The 18,092-nt window shown below is 41.0% G+C and overlaps 3 protein-coding genes and 1 long non-coding RNA gene across 4 annotated transcripts; 3 read left to right on the plus strand and 1 right to left on the minus strand.

The window, feature by feature from the left end:
- Positions 1 to 530: 530 nt before the first annotated feature.
- On the minus strand, positions 531 to 6,634 carry prdx6 (peroxiredoxin 6). The gene is made up of 5 exons (XM_046391239.1): positions 6,458 to 6,634; positions 4,223 to 4,379; positions 2,321 to 2,464; positions 1,786 to 1,932; positions 531 to 867 (listed from the first exon to the last, which is right to left on the minus strand). The coding sequence occupies exons 1-5, from the start codon at positions 6,547 to 6,549 to the stop codon at positions 742 to 744; spliced, it is 666 nt and encodes a 221-aa protein (XP_046247195.1). The 5' UTR covers positions 6,550 to 6,634; the 3' UTR covers positions 531 to 741.
- On the plus strand, positions 786 to 1,942 carry LOC124060363. Its single transcript, XR_006843559.1, has 2 exons — positions 786 to 1,040; positions 1,153 to 1,942. It is a non-coding gene; the product is annotated as an uncharacterized LOC124060363 (long non-coding RNA).
- Positions 6,635 to 7,072: 438 nt separating the features above from the next.
- plpp6 (phospholipid phosphatase 6) lies at positions 7,073 to 13,153 on the plus strand. The gene is made up of 2 exons (XM_046391238.1): positions 7,073 to 7,859; positions 9,313 to 13,153. Exons 1-2 carry the CDS (start codon positions 7,367 to 7,369, stop codon positions 9,678 to 9,680), a joined length of 861 nt encoding a protein of 286 aa, XP_046247194.1. The 5' UTR covers positions 7,073 to 7,366; the 3' UTR covers positions 9,681 to 13,153.
- A 168-nt stretch (positions 13,154 to 13,321) lies between these two features.
- LOC124060360 (flavin-containing monooxygenase 5-like) lies at positions 13,322 to 17,820 on the plus strand. The gene is made up of 11 exons (XM_046391237.1): positions 13,322 to 13,455; positions 13,978 to 14,116; positions 14,272 to 14,460; positions 14,567 to 14,732; positions 14,880 to 15,022; positions 15,120 to 15,319; positions 15,550 to 15,685; positions 15,782 to 16,001; positions 16,101 to 16,173; positions 16,745 to 16,997; positions 17,107 to 17,820. Exons 1-11 carry the CDS (start codon positions 13,406 to 13,408, stop codon positions 17,254 to 17,256), a joined length of 1,719 nt encoding a protein of 572 aa, XP_046247193.1. The 5' UTR covers positions 13,322 to 13,405; the 3' UTR covers positions 17,257 to 17,820.
- Positions 17,821 to 18,092: the final 272 nt, after the last annotated feature.

Consider the following 18,092-nt stretch of genomic DNA (forward strand, 5'->3'; position numbering starts at 1 on the left):
TGACATGAGGCACAGAACAAACAGAACTATCAATTTAAAAGACTAATCAATGATACATTAAGACATTTAGACAACGAGGGCATTAGCCTAAAATGCTGAGTGGGCAAAATGATTAACAATGCAGAGTAAAAGTTTTGTAAGCCTCTGCATACTGGAAAAATCCGCCTGACCAACATTGCTTAAAACAGATTTCAACTAGATGTTGTCAGTCGTCTTTTTGATTCTTGGAAATGTGCATGCCTGTAAAGTAGCCATTTCAGTCTATGTGGCACCACTCCCTATCACTGCAATTGTTGAGAACAGATGAGATGAGAACAGTGCTGTCAGAGGAAACCATCAATGTGACAATCGTAGTGCAAATACTGCCACCTATTGATACAACCATAGTACTACAGCAAAAGCAGAACAGTGAGTTTTATTTCAGGCTACAGAAGGACACCTAGTGGCACACCAAGTTGTTACCAGGCTTCCTTTGTTGTGCCTCAATGAACAGTGCGTAAGGACTCAAATAAAAAAGAAAAAAATCAAAGGATGTGTCAAAAGAATTTATTGAAGGAAGGTAAACAAGGCACTCTATGCTGACTCTATAAATCCTACTGGTTCAATGCGGACTAAATAACAAGTCACCAACCCAGATCAGAACATCTATGCTGTTGGTCAGCTCTACGTGTGAATTATCATCCAATGATTTCCAGGTGCAACAGCGGTAAACTAGAGTGGGATATATTCTTTAGTGATTGTTCACAGCTGGGTGTAGCGCAAATAATTCTTCCCCGAAGGCATGTCTTTAGTGGTCACACCACTTGGGAAGAGAGTAGTAGCCTCAGCCTCAGAAAGTGAGGGAATGACCATGACTTTATCACCAGGCTGAAAGAGACACAAGAACAGAGAAGTGCGCTTTGAAAGCAGGGTCTAGTGACGGCGTTAGAGCAAGCCGTCAGCGGGACATTAATTGTGCTGCAGCCAAATGTGGCTCCTTTGCCATGTGCTTTTTGTTCATCTTCTTCAGTTCTCTCATTTAAAAAAGGGAGTGAATCAAGGTAAAAGATGTGAGATGTAATTTTTTTTAAATGTCATTTTGAATTTTCTTTAGTTCTCGTGTAATTTACTGGAGAAATTATTGAAGACGGACAATGTTGACTTTGTTTTCAGGCATTTTAACTTTCAGATTCAAGGAAATGAGAGAAGCAAATAAAAAGGATTGGCTGAAGTAACTGCAGAAACTAAAGGAATACCACCACAATGTCTGTAAACTGTTCAACCTGTATGAATCTGGAGCAGGCAAACAGTTCGGTTTAACACTGGTCAGTGCTCCATGTATGAAAATAGTCTGGCTCAGAATCCCCTTAAAGCAAATGAAGCAAACTAAATATAACATGTTGGTTTTACAGGTGTTCACAGGGGATTTTTGTAAACTTTGGAAAAAGTCAGGGTACTTTTCCCACCTGCTTTCAGCAATGCCAAGCTAACAGGCAGCTGGCGGTGGTCAGAAAGAGTGAATTCCTGCTATACTGGTATTTACAGAAGTAGAAATTTTTCAGTAGAAATAAATGCTATCACTGATCAAGTTGCTGACAAGTTCTACTGATCAGATGTTACAATAATATTAAACAGGACATGGCAGTGTATCACAGCATGAATTTTCTATCTACAGGGGCTAAATGATTGTGAAAGCGCAGACATTGTGCTGTAGATGTGTGCACAGTTAAGCTAAATGTCACAACATAATCTGTCTAAGAGGGCCATGCATTTTCACTGACATACACACATCGTTTCACTGTTTACCTTCCAGTCAACAGGTGTGGCGACCTTCTTCTGTGCAGTGAGCTGCAGGGAGTCGATAACTCGAAGCAGCTCATCAAAGTTCCTTCCCGTGGTGGCAGGGTAAAGGATGGAAAGCTTCAGCTTCTTGTCGGGGCCAATCACAAAGACCTAAAATGGGGTAAGGTGAGACAGGGTCAACATAACACCCAACAAAATGTGTTTCTTTTCCACTCTGGTGATGAGGATCCAAAGGCCCTAAGAACAAAATAATTATTTTCCTAAAAAATGCCATTCTATCTTTAACATGTACAGAAACACATAACGTGGGAGAGCTTTAGCCAGTGTGTGTCGCATGATGATTACTTTAGCCAACCTCAGGCTCCATGAAATTACATTGTGTCTGCCAGTCGACAGTCCTTGACGCAAAGACATAGTTTTGCTCTGATCCGACTGCCCGCGACCAACTGATGTGGTGATCAGCAACAACAAATTTTTATCTTCCACAGACTATATGACAATGCTGGTGATGATGATGAATGGAGGACAGGTTTCGTACACAGCGTGCAGTGAGGGGTATTCCATCCTTGTCTTTCTCGTCAGGGTCCAGCATGCCCAGCTTGACAGACAGCTCCCTCTTGTCATCAGCGATGATGGGGAAGGGCAGAGCGCTTTCAGCCTCACTGTTAAATGCCATCACATCCTACACAGACAGAAGGGACACATTCAGCCTTTACAGATTTGTCAGTGTTTGATGTTTGAATATCATTATCATAATCATCATTCTCTTAAGCCTCACAGGCATGTTCATCATCGCAGCTCAGGTTTTATGAATCACCTTTAATATTTAACTTTTTCACGAGCCATAAACAGTGGCGCAATAGCATGGACAAAGTCCCTATGAGGGGCCATGAGAGGACACAATTCAAATTACAGCAAGAATGAAAAGAAAGGATCCTGTCCAAAAGAGATTAAAAAGGTGGAGTTGGAAGATAATACTCATGTGACTGATTTATGACACTGCTGTCAACATCTTGGGATAGTAAGCCAACTGAAAGTTTTAGAATCTCAGTGTTGCACAACAAACATATCTCAGTGTTACTAATCTCTGCACCCCCAGCTGGCTGACCTGCTAAAGTTATCCTTTTCACCTTGTAAACATCACAGTTAAAAACAGAGGCAGAGTTAAACATTAAAAGTGTGTGTCTGTGTCAGTGGCGTGCAGTCAGGGGAGGCATCATGAGGAAAAATAGAGACAACAGACCATAAAATAAGTATTAATATTTATCCACTGCCACGTGCTTTAATGCAATTTCGGTGTGGTTCCGACAAGTTTTGATCATTTTTATAGTCAAAATCGCTGAAATCCTGTATTTCCTGTTAAAATACAACGGAGAGACAAGAGGTGAGGCAGCGTGGAACCGTGCCTCCCCCAGATGGCACAATCCCTCACAAAGTGAATTGAGCGCGTGCACTCGGCGCGTGTTTCCAATATCCTGCTTGAAGACACTTTTTTATACGTCAATTGCCATAGTGTTCGATAATGTATTTCATGTATCTGTGTAACATTTAAGTCTTGTTGATCAGACAAAAATCAACAAGGAAAAAGCTTTCCGTGAGGCAGCCAGTACCGCTGCATCACAGACGGGGGCGATAGTGAGCCTGAAGGTCGAGAGTTTAATACGTGGTTTACAACCAAACAATCCAGTACACTGTTTTTATTTTTCGCTAGCTTGTACCGTTTCTGAAACATGTTGGACCACAGTTTTTACATGGTCGAAGTGCAAATTGAAACGGTCTCTTTTTGCCTTACCTTCCTGAACAGGTGGAAAAAGGACTAGAGAATTTTTATAAATTGATTGATTTTACTCAACACCATTGAAATCTATTGCCTGTGCCTTGCTTATTGAGTATACCAAACTCAAGAAGCAAATTAAGCAAATAAACCAGGTGTGCCAAGATGTATGTGTATATGTAGCACTGGGATCAATAATGAGAACCGATAAGTGGAGGGGCTACAAAGACATGCCCAAATGTTACGATCATCAGACTGTTTGTCACAGTCGTTCTTTAAAAGACTCTATAAATGGAGTACATACTAATACTATCGAAGGAAATTGGTGCCCGCTTCAAAAACACATCCCTAATCGCTGGAAAACAAGAGAAAAGAACTGGCTACCTTTAACCATGGCCATGGATAAAAGAAATGGAAACGAAATTACATTTATTAAAAGGATTCTCTGAATTTATTTTTACATTCTTCTTTTTTTCTTTTATTTTGAACTGTGGAATTACAAATATGCTTCCTCTGAGCCGCTATAAATTTAAAATTCTTCGACTGAACCTTGAAAGTCAGTGCCTCCCCAACCACAAACCTCACCGCACATCACTGGTCTGTGTGTGTGTGTGTGTGTGTGTGTGTGTGTGTGTGTGTGTGTGTGTGTGTGTTTGCATCACCAACCTTGCTCCAGCTGCAGTGATCCTCAACGCTGTCAATGGACAAGGCAATCATCTTCACGTCTCGTTTCTTGAACTCACTGCTGAGCCTCGCAGCGCGGGCGAGCTCGGTGGTACACACAGGAGTGAAGTCCCTTGGGTGGGAGAACAGGATGCCCCATCTGCACAGGGAAAACACACAGAAAGCAAGGAATACTTTGATCTTCCTTCCATCCTTTTCTAGCTTAGTGGTATACACTCAAGGATTCCTTTGTAAGACTGACCTTGCATGAAGCTCAGAGTGTGAACTGGTGTGACACACTTCTAAGCTAAATACTAACTGAAGTAAACTTAACAAATGTACTTGCTTTCAAACAACAGAGCATTTAATACACATCACATAGCTAATCTGAGACATCTCAGAGTATGAATTTGATCTGTTTTCTTTGTTCTGTTGTGGCTGGGCGTTTATGACTTGATGAAGTGCCCATGTTTCCCATTGAGTGTAAAGGCAAAAAGGCCAATATGAGTAGAAGGCCAAGGAGTGCAAGCTGAGACAAGAGAAGAGTAAGAAATGATGATTAAAATAATGACAGAGAACATTAAGTCCCAGTAGAGGAAATTCCAGGCACAGACTGACGCAACAGGTGTTTGTAAATCTTACTCAAGTCCAAGACATTGTGTCAAGCTGTGCTGCGCTGAAAATGTACAATGTGTTCGACAAGAAGGGGATAAAGGGTCAGACAGATGTGAGTTTTCTGGCAAAAACATCACCGTGAAATTTGCTTGAAGAAGCAAGCATGAAATTTCCAAATGAAATGAAATGATCTTTTTAAAGGGATAATTCACCTTGGAATCACATGAATCTTCTGCCTCACATGATTTGTGTGGATTTATTCTTCTATGTGGTACAGCAAGCTATCACAGGGAGGGAAGGCAACAAAAAAGTTTCTCCTCCATACAGTTACTGTGATCACCTGATACTGGAGTGACCAGAAGCCCGGATTAGACTGGGACCATCCCACTTTGTTCTAGAAGAATAAACCCTGGACTGTGACGCAGTTTCTAACAGGAATGTGCGTTTTATCTGCAAATTAAATGATCTGTATTAAAAACAACATAGTTCACATATTGGTAAGACACGTGATATTTTACCAAAAAATGTTTCACACTTGTTTGCATTTGAAAAGAACAGTCTTATATTTGTTTTTTTGCTCTACTGGAACTGCTAGGTTCCAACTTTTCCACTTGGCTGCCACTCATATGCACACACAAAAAAAACTCAGTCAACCATTGCAGCAAAAACATGATGAACTTTAAAACTAGGACAAAGTTTCCACCAGTCGTGGCCTGTCATGGTCCAATGTCTATTCTCCCTAATGAATTTTTTATACAATTACTATAACTGGCCATTTTCCTTACATTTATGTGTACAGTTTCAGCAGTTTATGTCATGTGTTTATGTCAAGCAGCTTGTGATCGGAGGGTTGCCGGTTTGATTCGTGTGATGGAGTGATTAATGAGAAAAAATGCTCCCCTCCTCCATTAGCCAGCTGATGTGCCCTTGAGCAAGGCACTTAAGCCCTAATTTGCTCCCTGGGCACTTGATGCAGCCCACTGGACTATTAGTTTCATGTTGTTCAGTCTGCCAGATCAGAACAGGTTGATCCACTCGTGAAAATCATTCTGCAATAAGTTGTTGAGCATAATGCACTCAATAATACATAATAAGCATAATACAATAGTATTCCTTCCTCTCTGCTGTTTTACAATAGACAGATTTGTCCAACGGGGTTGGACACAAGAGTGGATGGCAACAGAAGATACAAGCACTGAGGCATACAAACACCACACAAGCTTTATCCTGACTGAAACAAACCTTGCTGCCATTGCTCTCTTTTAGCCTACGTATCACATTTACGGGACAGTAACGTTGTCTAATTCAGCCGAGTCACGCTTGTGTAACCCAATCTAACACTGTTTAACCCTGTCAGGCGGGAGGTGCCACATGACAGTCAGAGTGAAACCACGGCGTGCACGTCTCTGGACTTGTGTGCCATATGTCTGTAATATCATACGCCTTAGCTTTTGAATTCAGAATGGATCTTTAATCAGGTCAGGGATGTGCGGTCTGACGACAGGCCCGCACACAGCAGGCTAACATTACCATGGCTCAATTAAAGGGTGCATATAGGGGAAAAGCATATATATCAAAACACAGAACAAAACAAATGTGAAAACGGGACGCCTGCGCACTTACGAGTTTCCCAGGAAGTCGTGGAACTTGATCTTCCCGATGGTGGTGTTGGCCTCGAAGTTGGGGAACACGTCTCCCAAGAGAAGTCCAGGCATGATCGTGTCTGTTCTGCAGCTCGGACACAAGAGGAAAGAAGGGGACTCAACTTGTGTGTCTGGCCTGTAGTGAGCAGGTCCACATGAACGGAGCCGGATATGGGGCGGGGTTAACTGCCGTTCCGCAGACAATCGACACCAACCAGGAGCCTTCAACATAAAAGAGCATTTATTTCCCCCAATCTTTAAACAACCTTATTACAGGAACAATACGATTACAAACATATTCTGGAAAGCAGAAAAGCATATTACGAAGTGTTGCCCAGATTTCTTCAAAGCACAAATAAGGATATATTTGGTAGGACAAAAAGCAATCTGATTTTGTGAATATAATGTCCAAGAGACACCACAACTTTGAGTAGGGGACCAAAAAAACAAACAAACAAAACCACTACAACTTTGCCAGATTTAATAAGCCCATTTGAATCCAAAGACAAATATGAATTTCTCTTATTTGTTGGGGATAGAACATTAATTTTAATTTATTTAACATCAATTAGATCTAATGTTTTTATTTCATTTATCTTATCTGTATTTTAGGGCCATAACAATGTGCTGTCTGTCATAGCGTCTTGTCACGCAGAGAGTCAGAAGAGACGAGTGACGTGTGCCTTTGTAGATAAAACACAATTTCCCAGGGTGCTTTGGTAATGGAACAACAAAGATGGCGGTACAGCCCAGTGCTATTGTACGTGATATGAATTGTGAAATCTATAGATGAGTTAAAGGAGCGACGACCCGCACAGCACTGCAGAAAAAATTACCACTGCGCTGCAACTACATCACATCTGTCTACGTCGGCATTTTAACAGACAAAATGCCTTCACCTAAAGCTAAAAACCCCGGTCGCAGCGGAGGAAGTCCGGTGCTGGGCAGCTCCAACGGCCGCTTCGACTTTATGTCGCTGACGAAGCCGCTGAACCGGTCCTCGGCGCCTCACCTCCTTCAGCGGCAGGGTTCCGACCCGACTACCGCCCGCCTTCGAGCCTCGGAAAGCCCCACTCGCCGCAGGGGCTCCAGCTCCTCCACGGGATCGGCAAGTGGCCAGGGGCTTTCGGAAGAGGACGGAATACGGCTCAACCCCTCCTTCATCCGCGTAGCCCTAAGCTCCCTGCTTGCCATCGACCTGTGGCTGTCCAAGCGGCTGGGGGTGTGTGCCTGTGAGGACTCGTCTTGGGGCAGTGTACGCCCCTTGATGAAACTGTTGGAGATATCGGGGCATGGCATCCCCTGGCTGGCCTGCACCGCCTACTGCCTGTACAAGAGTGACAGTGCTGCCGGACAGGAAGTCATGCTCAACCTTCTCATGGGTAAAACGCTTTTCTTCTTGTATGCCTTCAGGGAACTCACTCAGACAAATTTTGATGTGCAGGATTTGTGTTGCTGCCCTCCTGCTCTTCCCTTGTTCTCACCTGCCATGCGCAGCTCTTCACAGGTGGTCTCACCTCCCATCACCATTTATGTTATGTTTCTGACCCATTTTATCTTTCCTCCATCAGAAATGCATCGCTCTATTAGCTATCACTGGAAACAACGGGTGATTGATGAATTAAGTGTTGGTAACAATTCTGATAGTTGAGTCTAATCTATTAATCATTTATTGCATTTATTTTACCATGGACTTGTTTCAGTGATCATTTAATATTTACCAGTCAACCATCCTGAATCCCTGCAATTAGACAGTAAGTGACAGCCTCTGGTCCTCTGCATAAACAGTTAAAAGAAAAGACAGACCAGTTTAATTTGTTGTTGTTAATTTGTTTCTGAGGAAGTTGCCCACTCCAGTTAAAACGGCAGTTATCTGACCATTGAGTAGTTATCAGTAATGACTAAAATGTACTGTTACATGCTCATTTTGCTGAAATCCTTTCACTGGACTCCCAACAGCAATGGCTCAGTGCCACCTGACTGTGGCATTAATTATTCAACACTGCAGCCCTGTAAGTAACAGTTGATTATAAAATCTTTTTATATAATCAATGGGAAGAACCAACATAAAAAAAAAACACATCCACTGAGTCCAAATCAAGTGCAGTGATCCATATTTTAAAATATAAGATGTTGTTTTCCTCTAGATATGATCAGAAACACTTTGTGCAGTACTTTTTCACATGAGTTTTTTTGGTCTTGAAAGGAGAATTAATATTGTCATTACTTTATTACTAACATCTGTTTTTCCTACTGAAAAGCCTTTTTCATTGCCCTGAAACTGACAGGCCCGTACAGAGTGTTAGCTTTTATCAGTGTTGTGAATTACACTAACATGAATTTATAACATTTATAACAATAACATGAGTTTGACAGTAGTTCTATTCTTGATTATCATTGTTTTGTGAATCTGGATAACTTAAAACGTCAGTTAAATGATCAATTAATATTTTCCCCGAGCAGTACATGATTAGCAGCATGTATTGCTGTCTGCCATGGTGTCAGTCCTGAAGCAACCACCAGATGGTTGCAAAGCAAACACTTCGCTCAGATCAGTCAGCTGGATGTGTCCTCTTCTTTCTGGTCTGTACTGGTCAGGGTAATGTACTCTGTACTCTGAGACACTTTCACCATTCTTGTGGTTGAGAGTGGGCACTTTCCTTCACAAAGAAATCACTTATTAGTCTGGTTCTGATTTGTGCATAGCTTCCCAGTGACGGCAACTAAGCTATTAAGCGACATCATTGCCAGTACACCTGTGTCAATTGATTACATTGCTGTTTCTTCATGATGTATAACACATCTTCTTCTCCATCTCCCCTTCATCCCCAACAGGCCTGCTGTTGGACCTGGTCCTGGTTACCATTGTTAAGGCAGTCGTTCGTCGGCGTCGGCCAGCACACAACCGTATGGACATGTTTGCCACCTTTTCTGTGGACCGCTACTCCTTTCCTTCGGGTCACGCCACCCGTGCTGCCATGTGTGGACGGTTCCTGCTGGCCCACCTTGTGCTGGCTGCACCGCTGAGGGTCCTCGTCCTGCTGTGGGCTGGCCTGGTGGGCCTAAGCCGAGTGCTGCTGGGCAGGCACAACGTGACTGATGTGATGTTTGGGTTCTGGATGGGCTATTGTCAGTATAACCTAGTGGAAATGCTGTGGCTCTCACCTCAGACTCTACAAGGGCTGCTGGGACAGTTAGCTTAATTTTAAGGACTGATGAAGAAGGATACATGGTGGTTCAAATCTTTACTGTAAGAGTACTTGAACACCTTCAGTTTACACTTTGATTAGAGAAGTGAGTTCTGTCAAATACAGTGTTGTTCTGCTGTTATCTTACATTTAAGTTCAAAAGCCCACTTTCAGCACTCAGTCTAAGGTTGCAATGAATGGCCTGCCTGCAATAAGTAGGACTTTTAATCAGAAAAGGCAATGAGATACAGAATTGTCCAGATTGTCTCCTGCTGCGACGCCACTCCCCTCACTGGCCTGACTTAAGTACAACATGAACACAAAATGAACTCAGTAAGAACCTTTTTAAGTTTTAACAGTTGCTTTGTACCCCTGAAGTGATTTAATCTGTATGCCAAAAGTATACTTTTGGTGTTAAAAGTCTGAGCTTTCCACTTGAGGCTTGATTTGGATATTGCCTCTAACTTTACATCGCAGAAGAGAGGTTAAATAATTCATGTGAATCATTTCCTTTGGAAAAAAACACATTTTTTTTCTACAAAGCTTTAATCAATTAATGCATCAGGAACAATTTCTTTTTGTTTTGTTCTGCTAATCATAGCCTGATGAAATTCCTTGTTTAGCGTATAAAAGTGTCCTGTAGCAACTGCAGTTAACTAAGTGCCCACACATATAAACCTATTTGGTTCACAGATATTTCACAGACAGTGTGTCCCTCATGTTATTGCTCTCATTTGAGACCAGAGCTGACAGCCGCATATTACTCACCTGTCTTCACCTGTCATCTTTCTTTTGGACCATTTCTAGGAACTGGTCTGGATTTTAGTCATAGGCATTCTCCACTCAGCAGCTCCTCTTCACCTCCAGCTTGCCCCACTGCCACACAGTTAACAGAATCTTTATCTCCTCCTCACTTGACTACATCTGATAGGATTAGACATGCAACATCCAAACCATCAGAAACATGGATTTCATTTGACCACATCATTTGTATTTCTTTGACAGTATCATTGTTTCATTTATAGTCAACCAGATCATATTGCATATTCCTTATTACTAATTAACTGTGATGGATCACATAGACTTAATCTTATTCTTATCAGGTTACACACATAAACACAAATCACTTAGGCTAAATGTTATCATGAAGTATATACACTAGTTGTAGTATTAGTGTACTGTACAGTATGTTAATATATCTGTCAATAACCACAGTTTGGTCCAATTAATGACAAAAGAGTCACAGATTTTATGGTTACTGATTTAAAGTAACAAGAGTTGAAGTATATGATCAGCTGTGGTTTTATTGACTGGTTCATAGCCCGTAGTTTGGCAACAGAATCACATCAGTGATATTTTAGAAGCTTTTGACTTATTCACAACATTGTGGGAGAATTTCTTTTCCATCTCTATGTTTACTAACCCTCATTGACATGACATGCCATTAAACCTGAGCTGGGACTGTGAATTTTCAGTCAAGATCTCGCTGATTTCATGAAACTCACATTATTCCAGCTTTTTATGAGTTCCTGGGCTTTGTGCTACTAGCCTGAACACCTATGAAACAAGGTGTAGCCGAGGTTTACGTACAGTTCAGGGAAGGTGAAGTTCATACTTGATCACTTGCTCAGACTAATAATAGAAGTTGCAGTGATGAGCACATTTACTGAATTGTAAAAAAATACCATTTATTCAGATTAACAATCATAACCTGATAGTAGAAATCACAGAATGCACCTGATTTAAAAGCTTGGTTTTTTACCTGACAGCTTGCTGTGAAAACACCCTGTCAATAATTGTGTGGTGATAATTCTAGTCTCAGACAAAACTACAATAAGTTTATTCATTAGCAGAAACTGAAAATGAATTGCAACACAGTTGTGTTGTAAGTCGAAGATTCACAAGGGCAATAGTCTTCCAGGTCTTCCCACAGTTCATCCCTCTTTGCAGGTCTTGGTGTGTGTTTGTATGTCTGGGGGTTAATCCTAACTCATGCTGACCATCTCATTTTGTCTGGTCGTGAGGGTGTATTTCTATTACTCAGAGGAGATTGATGATTAATCCGTATCTTTGTACTGACCCAGTGATTTGGGCAAGACAGCTACTGATTAGTAAGCTAGGCTGAGATTAATATTGAACTCTAAATGACGTCAGTGGTCTAGATGTTGTAACACATTTGGTGTTTGGCATGGCAAGTGCTGTCTCGGAGACTCATACATAAGCCATTGGAGCACAAGGTTGTCTTTGATTTGTGCCCTGACAAGTGTTGGCTGTCCTGCACCCCTACCGCATCTCACAAGCTCTCAATAAGACATTTTTTAGGCGGATTTGAGCAATAATTATTGGTTTCAGTATTTGCAACTAACTATAAAATCAGAGTATGAGCGTGCATACACACTGTCAGCCTTTTTTGTTTTGTTCAGCTCAAGCTAAATACAAACTAAAGAGCATTTTTGTATTTAAATCCTGTTTTTTAATCATCACATACTTCTCAGAAAATGCAACTGTTGAGCAGAACTTATCATATTTTTTCACCTCATGCACACTATTAACCTTTCTGAGCAACTTTTACTGCTGTGTTGGTGTGTAGGAGTTACACAACAACAGGTTCTGTCTCACTCACTTTACACACACACACACACATCTTGGCACTGCCAGAAAAAAAAAAACAAATTTTTAATCTACGTGTGCAAGTTTCATTCTTGTTGGCTTGTTTTTTTTATTTGTCTATTGAAGTGTAAATCTATAATTTATCCACTTTAAGCATTATTTTTGACAGAAAGAATGTTTAATTTTTGTGTCTTTGCAGTTTTTACCAATATCGTGCATTTGACTGTGAACCACTGGACGTGGCTTGGTATGAACCAACAAAAAACTGTTTCCTGGTAGGCTGCTGCCAGAATGGAGACTTGTTGTGCACTCTTCCTGCAATATTCGTTCTTCCTAGCGTGAGTGAAAAGATGACCAGCAAGTGAGGTGGTAGCTTCTAGCTTTTTTTATTTTATATGCTGGACAGTGAACTCTGTGACCAAATGATTTTTATGTTTGGTTTTTGTGCTGTTTTACATGTTAATATTGAGATCAAGCAGAAGCCTAAGAAAAAGCTATATGTGACAATGATTACAGAATAGATTTTGCACATGCCATGTGTCACCTGTTTACTTGCAGGTTGAGAGCCTCCACCATAAAGAAAAATGCATTTTGTTTGTTCCGCTCTCAAAGACTGTCATCACATCTGTTCTTGCACTCTGTTGAACATTAAGCCAGCTCCAGTTTGTTTCACTGTGCTCCATTTTGCCTGCTAAATGCTATAAATTATATAGTGTGTTTGCTGTATAGACCTTGTTCTTGATGTGTATACATATGCCTGTATGTGATTACACTGTGTCATGTTCAGCAGATTTGAATGTGCTGTTCTACATTTCCTGAGGTTATTCTTGAATGATTTGAGTGTAATGATTTTTAATTAAATGGGGAACAAATCTAAATCTGTCTCATTTCATGTCAGATAAACATGTGTAATTATTGTTAACTACTCCTTAATGCTCTTTCAAAGTTCATCCTCTCAATTTAATTCACAGCACAGAAATTAAAATTTAGTCAAAGCCAAACCTCTTTGTTTTGGGTAGACATGTTTTAACTTGTATGTTGCCTTTTTTGGGCAGCATTAGGGAGGAAAAAAAAGAAAAGGCATCTCCTCAGTCACCGCCTCAGTATTAAAGTTAGTGCACAGGTGATGCATGTCGCACTCAGGAACACAGGAAAGAGAAAACATCACACATTCAATAAGGTAAGAAGGAGAGTAGTTAGCTGTAGTTAGTTGACTGATTTGATTAAACCACAACACGACTGAATCATGAAAAGAATCACAGATGGTTATCAAAGAAGTGTAAAATAGTTTGTGAATGGGTAATTTTAAGTAATGCAAAGGTTGCACAGGTTTGGCTTTTTCGGCCAGTAGGTCAGGTTTCAGTGTCCTGACAGAAACTAACTGCTCTGCATTCTAGCGAAGGTACAGGTCTCAGTGGAGCATTTTAAATGAACAGGGAATGAGTTTGTGTGTGTGTAATTCAGCCCCTGAAAAAACCCCAATCAATACTGAATATTACAGAAAATATTACGCGACCAGATGCTGTTAGGGACATCAAGACAATGCGTGTAATTTAATGTTCAACCAGTGTTGTCAGAACAGGTTCAACAAGATCACAGATGACTAGCATTGGGACTTGTTGCGCATTTGTAAAAACAAATGTGCTTAGATTTGATGACAGCAATGAATTCTACTTTTTTAAATACCCTTTTCTTCATGCAGCTCCACAATGGTGCTCAAAGTAGCAGTGATCGGGGCAGGCCCCTCTGGCCTCACTAGCATTAAGGCTTGTGTGGATGAAGGCATGGAGCCAACCTGCTTTGAAAGCAGCGATGACATGGGTGGACTGTGGAAGTTCAAGGCAAGTCACCACTCCAGAGAAAGTGACACCCATTTTGTGTTTATGAACTAAGATATTTGGATGAAATTGTATTGGAGAAGGTTTAATTTGCTCTCACTCCTAAACTGATATGTTTGTTTTTTTCTTTCCCCATGTTTCCAACCTCTTCACTGCAGGAAGTGTCAGAGCCCAACAGGGCTAGTATCTACCGCTCCCTCACCATCAACATCTCCAAAGAGATGATGTGCTACAGTGACTTCCCCATCCCTGCTGATTATCCCAACTACATGCATCACTCTAAAATCCTGAAATACTTCAGGATGTATGCAGAGCACTTCAAACTGCTGCAACACATTCGTTTCCAGGTAACAAAATCCACATGAGCAGAAGGAAGTGAGCCACTCATTGTACTGCTGCCATTTAAAACAATTCCTCCACAAACCAATCTACTGTATTTTTTTATGTTTTTAGACCTCTGTGAAGAGTGTCAGACAGACACCAGACTTTTCTCGCACTGGTAAATGGGAATTGGTGACTGAGAATAGAGATGGACAGGAGGAGAGGCATGTCTTTGATGCAGTAATCTGCTGCTCTGGTCACTACACCTACCCAAACCTGCCGCTCAAAGACTTCCCCGGTAAACACACATTTCACATATGTTTTGCATTAAAACTGAAACACTGAACACTCCACACTGAAAAGCACTGTAACATCACATTGTTTTTCCTGATCTTGGCATAGCAGTAACACATTGTCTGAAGACATCATTCTGCTTTTGTTGCAGGTATTGAGACCTTTGAAGGGAAATACTTGCACAGCTGGGACTACAAGGGACCTGAAGATATGCGTGGGAAGAGGGTGGTGGTGATTGGCATCGGTAACTCAGGAGGTGACATTGCAGTGGAGAGCAGCAGAGTGGCAGAGCAGGTTGGGACGTTTTTTTCAGATTGCTTGTGTCTTCCTTTGATGTAAGACACTGATTGACGATAATCCATGCTTGTCTGTCTCCTGCTCTCTTTTGCAGGTATATATGAGCACCCGTCGTGGAGCCTGGGTCATCCGTCAGGTTTCTGACAACGGCCTGCCAGTGGACATGAAGTACAACACACGCTTTGTCCATATCTTGTTCCAGTTGTTCCCAATCAATTTATTCAACTGGTATGGCGAAAAGAAACTTAACGCCATGTATGACCATACCATGTATGCCCTTAAACCCACACACAGGTAGGTTCTGTTAGCACCACAGAGATTATTTCTCTGCAACAAATCGATCCTCTTTGTGTTGTTGTTGTTGTAAAGTGTATGAGCAATCCAGACAATCACATTTAGGTATTATGACTTGCTGAATAAAGAACAGTGTGTTGAATCTGTGCACGTACAGTATTTAAGTTGCATTCTGAGTCATTCTGTCTGTCATATCTTAATTTCTCCATTTGCCCGTTCTACCTTATCAGACTCTTCAGTCAGATCCCAGTGATCAATGATGATCTGCCTTTAAAGATTCTGTCTGGCTCTGTCATCATCAAACCAAATGTGAAGGAGATCTGTGGCTCAACTGTGATCTTTGACGATGGCAGCAGTGTGGAGAAGGTCAGACGACTTTGTTTCCAAGGATACCGTCAAGAATATTTCTTTATTTCAAGCACAGTTTACACTCAGCTGTAACTTTTCTCTTCCTTGTTACAGGTGGATACAATCGTGTTTGCCACAGGTTACAACTATGATTTTCCGTTCTTGCCGAGGAATGTTATGTACAAGTCTGGATACCGTATGGGTCTGTACAAGCACATTTTCCCCCCCAACCTGGAGCATCCCACTCTGGCTGTAGTGGGCTTCATCCACGCCCTTGGAGCCATCATGCCCCAGGCTGAGATGCAGGCCCGCTGGGTGACACGTGTCTTCAGTGGTAAGGCTGTGTGTCCATTGTGTCACCTGCCATTAGTCTAGATACTTTCCAACCATGTCAGTATATTTATCTCTGTTTGTCTTCTTTTTTACTATTCAGGACAAAATAAATTGCCCTCAAACCAGGCCATGATAAAGGCTGTTGACAAGGACACCAAGGACATAGAGAAACAGTTAAGTTCCCAGTATTCCTTCGCCTGATTACTTTTTAGTTTTGTTTATTTAGTTAATTAGTTAGTTATATCCCTGTGGAATGAATGGATGATTTTAGATGATCTATTTTTAAAGCAGCATTAATATTTTTGGCCACTTGGGGGCAGCAATTGATATATTCTAACCATATGAGTAAAATGTTAGCAAACAGCTTCCAGTTACACATTCAGAAGACAAAAGGCAATTTTGGCCTTCACTTGGAGTAATTTTTCTGATCACTTGAGCAATTTAAATCCAGTATTCCCCTTTGGATGGGGTTTATTCAAACCTTGAGGGCTCTTTTGCTGCTAGATGATACATGATGTTGCTGAGTACAGCTCTAAAGTATGATCAATAACACTTGTTTAAATACTTTTTTGAACTTTAAAACTATTTTTGCAACTTTTAAAATTTTTTTAGTGGATTCATGGTTGAGAGTACAGACAAACAATGCAGTATATTATTTTCATATTAGACTTTTACTATATTGAGTCACTGTGTCAATATTAGTGTGGGATTTCTACATGCATTTCTGATCTGTCCTCTCCACAGCTACTTTGTGTCCAAGCTGACACCCCTGCAGGTGGACTTTGTTTCCTACATGGATGACATAGCAGGAGAGATTGGGGTGCGCCCAAGTCTCCTCTGGCTCTTCTTCACAGACTATCCCCTCTTTAAGAAGGTTCTATGGGGACCTGTCACAGCTTACCAGTACCGCTTGATGGGACCAGGGAAATGGGTTGGAGCCCGCAAAGCAATCTTCACCCAGTTTGACCGCATGTACCAGCCCCTGAAAACCAGAAAAGTATGAATTGGATGCTGTTTTTTCTACACTGCAACCCTTGAAATGCTAAATGTAAACTGCAAGGTAAAGACAAATGTACACATAACCTTTTCCCTTCCATTTCTCCCAGTTCAAAGAGGAAGAGGTCTCCATCACGGGCCGTCTGATGAAGTTGAGTCTGACAGTCATGGTCGGAGCAACTTCCATCTACTACATGCATGTGCGTGACCCCACCATCATCCCCGCTCTCCTGTCCAAGCTCCGTCCACAGACAGTCTAAACAAGCTCCATCCATTAAGTTAGGTGGAAAAAAAACACACACACAAAACAAATACCAAATCAACTGTTTCTAGAACCCTTGAGAAATCTGGTTCAGTATGCTTCTGTTTGGTTTGTGATTATTGGGATGATTATTGGGGTGACTGTCTGGCTGCTGCTGATTGCTAGGAATATTACTGTTTCTTTATATGCAGTCAGTTTACTTAAATGCTTAAACTTGTTATATGGCAAGTATTTTTCCTAAAACCATGTTCTTATACAATTCTACAAAATCTACAAAGTATGTTTTAGCGAAAACATATCTGAGATGCAGTGGATTGTTAATTGTCAAGGACAAATAAGCAGTAACCGATTCTATGTACATTGTTATGTAACTTTATTTCAACATGAATATGGATTGTTTGTTTTGTGTGAAGAAACCGATACATTAGACATCTCATCTGTGTCATTTGTGTCCAGCATCATTGAAATGAATACAACAGAAGGCATACAAGAGACCATACATAAAATAAAAAATAGGAATGAATCCATAGGAATGAAATTTTGTAACAAAACAAAACAAAACTACCGTATATACTATATATATATAACTGTGAAACCTGAGTTACAACATTTCATGACTTTTCACGTACAGACAGTTTGGGTGACAGCCGAATGATGATGAACTAATTATATGTTCTCAGCTCTAGGCTATGATAGAGGTGAGCATTTGGTTTCACATTACATCTTGCCCTTATATTTTCCTGTCAGTGAGCCATCTAGTGATAAAGCTGATCACAACGGATGTATTATTGAAGGTAAGAGGTTCTGGTATACTGTGTATATAAAATGTACATG

The sequence above is a fragment of the Scatophagus argus genome, chromosome 6 (assembly GCF_020382885.2).
Source record: "Scatophagus argus isolate fScaArg1 chromosome 6, fScaArg1.pri, whole genome shotgun sequence".
NCBI classification, from domain to species: Eukaryota; Metazoa; Chordata; class Actinopteri; family Scatophagidae; genus Scatophagus; species Scatophagus argus.